Source organism: Lampris incognitus, chromosome 1 (assembly GCF_029633865.1).
Source record: "Lampris incognitus isolate fLamInc1 chromosome 1, fLamInc1.hap2, whole genome shotgun sequence".
In the NCBI taxonomy this organism is placed as follows: domain Eukaryota; kingdom Metazoa; phylum Chordata; class Actinopteri; order Lampriformes; family Lampridae; genus Lampris; species Lampris incognitus.
Window position 1 is genome coordinate 150,914,352 of NC_079211.1, and position 6,189 is coordinate 150,920,540.

The following is a 6,189-nucleotide window of genomic DNA, read 5'->3' on the forward strand; positions in this document are numbered from 1 at the left end:
TCTCCAGAGGACGTGTTGTGTTGTGTTGTGTTGTTTGAATTACTGTTGTAAATGTATCGTTTGACTAAAAGAAAAGTTGTGGTAGGAAACGGGAGGGAGGGGGGGCGGGGGTCTTTACCTGGGCAGGGGGCTCCGTTCACCGCCGGCTCGCCGGTCCACCTCAGGTGGTCCAGGTCCTCGGAAGTCCTGGGCCCCGGGGGCGCCTGGTCGCCGTCGCCGGAGCCCGGGCCGGCCAGGGCCGGCAGAGCGCGCAGGCTCTCCGGGATCAGGCTCTCCAGGCTCTCGTTGGCCTGCTGCCTCCGCAGCGCCACCTGCGCCGCCATGACGCGCTGCCGCTCGATGATGAGGATGCACTTCTCGCAGGTGCAGTCCTTGAACCGGCAGTACCGCTTGTGGCCCTTGAGCCAGGACAGCACGCCGTGGTTCCGGCACCGCGCGCACTTGGGGGTCCGCTGGAGCGGCGCGCGCGGCTGGGACACGGGGCCCCCCATGTAGAGGTACGGGGACCCGTACCCGCTCATGCCGTTCATGTCTCGAGTCTCCTTTCGTTCAGCGCGCCGGTCTCGTGCGGAGCAGCACGCGGGGAAAGCGCGTGGGATAAAAGGCAGAGCCGGGCGGTGAAGGATGAAGCTTCCTGTCGTCACGCGCAGGATCCACCTTTCCGCGCGCGGCTGACACGCGGGCCAAAGTGAGCCGTGTCGGTTTGTGGCGCCGAGTCACCAAACGGTGAGACTGACATCACCGCCCTCCCCGAGGCAGCGCGCGCTGCCCGGAGGCTCCGGAGCGCTGGTTCCGGACGCTGCGCAGACCGGAAGCGAGAACAAGAGAAGAAGAAGAAGGAAAACTCACCGGGCCACGTGCCCACGTCAGCCACATACACATCTGGATGTGACGTCATCCAAACGCTCTTTCCGTTCCGTCTGGAAATACCGGGACCGGAAACCCGACAGGCCTGCAGACCAGTCAGCCAACCCGTCAATCAATCAATCAACCCATCAATCAACCCATCAGCCGGTAACCAGAAGTTAAAGGAAAAGAACTCGTTTCTCCCGCGTCACCACGTGAGCAGCATCACTTCCGTCGTCCCGAGGATTCGACCCCGCGGCGTCATGTCCACACGACATCTCCTCACGAGCCAACGGCGAATGAACATAATTAAGAATTCCTTTAAATAAATTAATGGAGGCAGACGGGGAGGCGCGTGTCCTCCTCGTTCACCCCAACACAACACAACACAACATAATAAACAAACAACACAACAAAATCGCCACATGCTCGTTCACAGACAGGCCCATGACAGTGAACTCGGACACAAAATAAAGAAACAAACAAAAAAGTAAATAAATAAATATGCAATCGTGAATTTTACCACCTTTACACAACCTTGCATAGTTCTGGTAATTAGGGGTTTCGTGCATTAAATATACGCATTATATCTATACACACATTATATCTATATACACATTATATCTATCTATATATCTATATATGTATATATACTGTACCGTGTATGGATCAGTAGACCCGCTGGCTGGCGGCTCTGACCCTTTAGTCTAGCGGTCAGCGATGTCTCCTGCGGTGCCGGCGGTACGGGTTCGCTTCCCGGCCGCGGCACTTCCTGTGGTTGCGTTGTCCCCCGAATTCGCTACTGTGTATATATACACACACACACACATTACATATATATATACTTGTCCCAATAGACCTTTTTAATTAATCAATCAATCAAGTTGCATTTTTATAGCGCTTTATATATCACAATATAGATTAATAATGATATATACTAACATATAATTTAATGTAGAAATATATATTATATATCATTATTATTATTCTATAATAATAGAATAATACTGTCCCGATAGGCCTTTTAATAGAGAACTATATATATTAAAAGGCCTATTGGGACAGTATATATATGTGTGTGTTTATATGTGTGTGTGTGTATATATATTTATATATATGTATATATATGTATATCAACACAGATACAGGAAAGCTTTAATACACAGCAGGGTCGGTCGGATCCTTTAGTTTAATACATTTTCCCCTGTATCCGTGTTGGTATTCCGCTCCTCATTAGTTGAGCACTTATAACACCATTGACGGTTTGGAAAAAAACGTTATATACACACACACACACGTGTGTGTGTGTGTGTGTGTGTTAAAAGTAAAAAGTCTATTGGGGGGTGGACACTTAAAAGAGGGCATCTAAACACACAGGACACAGCAGCAGGTTTATTTTATGTGGGGCTGTGAAAAGGTTTGTTCCAGCACCTGGTGGGTGGGCTCCTGTGGAGAACGAGGTGATCTGCAGGGGTGGAGGGGGGGTTCTGGGAGGAGAAGTGATCTGTAGGGGTGGAGGGGGGGGGTTCTGAGAGGAGAAGTGATCTGTAGGGGTGGAGGGGGGGTTCTGAGAGAAGTGATCTGTAGGGGTGAGAGGGGAGGTTCTGAGAGAAGAAGTGATCTGTAGGGGTGAGGGGGGGTTCTGAGAGGAGAAGTGATCTGTAGGGGTGAGGGGGGAGGTTCTGAGAGGAGAAGTGATCTGTAGGGGTGAGGGGGGGTTCTGAGAGGAGAAGTGATCTGTAGGGGTGAGGGGGGAGGTTCTGAGAGGAGAAGTGATCTGTAGGGGTGGAGGGGGGGTTCTGAGAGGAGAAGTGATCTGTAGGGGTGAGGGGGGGTTCTGAGAGGAGAAGTGATCTGTAGGGGTGAGGGGGGAGGTTCTGAGAGAAGTGATCTGTAGGGGGGAGGTTCTGAGAGGAGAAGTGATCTGTAGGGGTGAGGGGGGGTTCTGAGAGGAGAAGTGATCTGTAGGGGTGAGGGGGGGTTCTGAGAGAAGTGATCTGTAGGGGTGAGGGGGGAGGTTCTGAGAGGAGAAGTGATCTGTAGGGGTGAGGGGGGGTTCTGAGAGGAGAAGTGATCTGCAGGGGTGAGGGGGGGTTCTGAGAGGAGAAGTGATCTGTAGGGGTGAGGGGGGAGGTTCTGAGAGGAGAAGTGATCTGTAGGGGTGAGGGGGGGTTCTGAGAGGAGAAGTGATCTGCAGGGGTGAGGGGGGGTTCTGAGAGGAGAAGTGATCTGTAGGGGTGAGGGGGGAGGTTCTGAGAGGAGAAGTGATCTGTAGGGGTGAGGGGGGGGTTCTGAGAGGAGAAGTGATCTGTAGGGGTGAGGGGGGGTTCTGAGAGGAGAAGTGATCTGTAGGGGTGAGGGGAGGTTCTGAGAGAAATGATCTGTAGGGGTGAGGGGGGAGGTTCTGAGAGGAGAAGTGATCTGTAGGGGTGAGGGGGGGGGTTCTGAGAGGAGAAGTGATCTGTAGGGGTGAGGGGGGGTTCTGAGAGGAGAAGTGATCTGTAGGGGTGGAGAGGGGGTTCTGAGAGGAGAAGTGATCTGTAGGGGTGAAGGGGGGTTCTGAGAGGAGAAGTGATCTGTAGGGGTGAGGGGGGGGGGGTTCTGAGAGGAGAAGTGATCTGTAGGGGTGGAGGGGAGGTTCTGAGAGGAGAAGTGATCTGTAGGGGTGGAGGGGGGGTTCTGAGAGGAGAAGTGATCTGTAGGGGTGAGGGGGGGTTCTGAGAGGAGAAGTGATCTGTAGGGGTGGGGGGGTTCTGAGAGGAGAAGTGATCTGTAGGGGTGGGGGGGTTCTGAGAGGAGAAGTGATCTGTAGGGGTGAAGGGGGGTTCTGAGAGGAGAAGTGATCTGTAGGGGTGGGGGGGTTCTGAGAGGAGAAGTGATCTGTAGGGGTGGAGGGGGGTTCTGAGAGAAGTGATCTGTAGGGGTGAGGGGGGGTTCTGAGAGGAGAAGTGATCTGTAGGGGTGAGGGGGGGTTCTGAGAGGAGAAGTGATCTGTAGGGGTGGAGGGGGGGTTCTGAGAGGAGAAGTGATCTGTAGGGGTGGAGGGGGGGTTCTGAGAGGAGAAGTGATCTGTAGGGGTGGAGGGGAGGTTCTGAGAGGAGAAGTGATCTGTAGGGGTGAAGGGGGGTTCTGAGAGGAGAAGTGATCTGTAGGGGTGAAGGGGGGTTCTGAGAGGAGAAGTGATCTGTAGGGGTGAGGGGGGAGGTTCTGAGAGGAGAAGTGATCTGTAGGGGTGAGGGGGGAGGTTCTGAGAGGAGAAGTGATCTGTAGGGGTGAGGGGGGAGGTTCTGAGAGGAGAAGTGATCTGTAGGGGTGGAGGGGGGGTTCTGAGAGGAGAAGTGATCTGTAGGGGTGAGGGGGGGTTTTGAGAGGAGAAGTGATCTGTAGGGGTGAGGGGGGAGGTTCTGAGAGAAGTGATCTGTAGGGGTGAGGGGGGAGGTTCTGAGAGGAGAAGTGATCTGTAGGGGTGAGGGGGAGGTTCTGAGAGGAGAAGTGATCTGTAGGGGTGAGGGGGGGTTCTGAGAGGAGAAGTGATCTGTAGGGGTGAGGGGGGGTTCTGAGAGAAGTGATCTGTAGGGGTGAGGGGGGAGGTTCTGAGAGGAGAAGTGATCTGTAGGGGTGAGGGGGGGTTCTGAGAGGAGAAGTGATCTGCAGGGGTGAGGGGGGGTTCTGAGAGGAGAAGTGATCTGTAGGGGTGAGGGGGGAGGTTCTGAGAGGAGAAGTGATCTGTAGGGGTGAGGGGGGGTTCTGAGAGGAGAAGTGATCTGCAGGGGTGAGGGGGGGTTCTGAGAGGAGAAGTGATCTGTAGGGGTGAGGGGGGAGGTTCTGAGAGGAGAAGTGATCTGTAGGGGTGAGGGGGGGGTTCTGAGAGGAGAAGTGATCTGTAGGGGTGAGGGGGGGTTCTGAGAGGAGAAGTGATCTGTAGGGGTGAGGGGAGGTTCTGAGAGAAATGATCTGTAGGGGTGAGGGGGGAGGTTCTGAGAGGAGAAGTGATCTGTAGGGGTGAGGGGGGGGTTCTGAGAGGAGAAGTGATCTGTAGGGGTGAGGGGGGGTTCTGAGAGGAGAAGTGATCTGTAGGGGTGGAGGGGGGGTTCTGAAAGGAGAAGTGATCTGTAGGGGTGAAGGGGGGTTCTGAGAGGAGAAGTGATCTGTAGGGGTGAGGGGAGGTTCTGAGAGGAGAAGTGATCTGTAGGGGTGGAGGGGGGGTTCTGAGAGGCGAAGTGATCTGTAGGGGTGAGGGGGGGTTCTGAGAGGAGAAGTGATCTGTAGGGGTGGGGGGGTTCTGAGAGGAGAAGTGATCTGTAGGGGTGGGGGGGTTCTGAGAGGAGAAGTGATCTGTAGGGGTGAAGGGGGGTTCTGAGAGGAGAAGTGATCTGTAGGGGTGGGGGGGTTCTGAGAGGAGAAGTGATCTGTAGGGGTGGAGGGGAGGTTCTGAGAGGAGAAGTGATCTGTAGGGGTGGAGGGGGGGTTCTGAGAGGAGAAGTGATCTGTAGGGGTGGAGGGGGGGTTCTGAGAGGAGAAGTGATCTGTAGGGGTGAGGGGGGGTTCTGAGAGGAGAAGTGATCTGTAGGGGTGGGGGGGGTTCTGAGAGGAGAAGTGATCTGTAGGGGTGGGGGGGTTCTGAGAGGAGAAGTGATCTGTAGGGGTGAAGGGGGGTTCTGAGAGGAGAAGTGATCTGTAGGGGTGGGGGGGTTCTGAGAGGAGAAGTGGGGTGGAGGGGGGTTCTGAGAGAAGTGATCTGTAGGGGTGAGGGGGGGTTCTGAGAGGAGAAGTGATCTGTAGGGGTGAGGGGGGGTTCTGAGAGGAGAAGTGATCTGTAGGGGTGAGGGGGGGTTCTGAGAGGAGAAGTGATCTGTAGGGGTGAGGGAGGGTTCTGAGAGGAGAAGTGATCTGTAGGGGTGGGGGGGTTCTGAGAGGAGAAGTGATCTGTAGGTGAGGGGGGGTTCTGAGAGGAGAAGTGATCTGTAGGGGTGGAGGGGGGTTCTGAGAGAAGTGATCTGTAGGGGTGAGGGGGGGTTCTGAGAGGAGAAGTGATCTGTAGGGGTGGGGGGGTTCTGAGAGGAGAAGTGATCTGCAGGGGTGGAGGGGGGGGTTCTGAGAGGAGAAGTGATCTGTAGGGGTGAGGGGGGGTTCTGATAGGAGAAGTGATCTGTAGGGGTGAGGGGGGGTTCTGATAGGAGAAGTGATCTGTAGGGGTGAGGGGGGTTCTGAGAGGAGAAGTGATCTGTAGGGGTGAGGGGGGGTTCTGAGAGGAGAACTGATCTGTAGGGGTGAAGGGGGTTCTGAGAGAAGTGATCTGTAGGGGTGAGGGGGGGTTCTGAGAGGAGAAGTGATCTGTAGGGG

At 54.9% G+C, this 6,189-nt stretch overlaps 1 protein-coding gene across 2 annotated transcripts in view; it reads right to left on the minus strand.

Annotated features, from left to right (window-relative positions):
- The window catches only part of dmrt3a (doublesex and mab-3 related transcription factor 3a), a 10,286-nt gene extending 9,765 nt beyond the window's left edge, over positions 1-521 (minus strand). Inside the window, exon 1 of one of the 2 annotated variants that reach the window (XM_056293032.1) lies at positions 136-521. In XM_056293032.1, coding sequence (XP_056149007.1) covers positions 136-521 — 386 coding nt within the window. Of the gene's footprint in view, positions 1-118 lie in introns of both variants that reach the window. The other variant, XM_056293040.1, reaches the window with a different exon arrangement.
- Between the last annotated feature and the right edge of the window lie 5,668 nt (positions 522-6,189).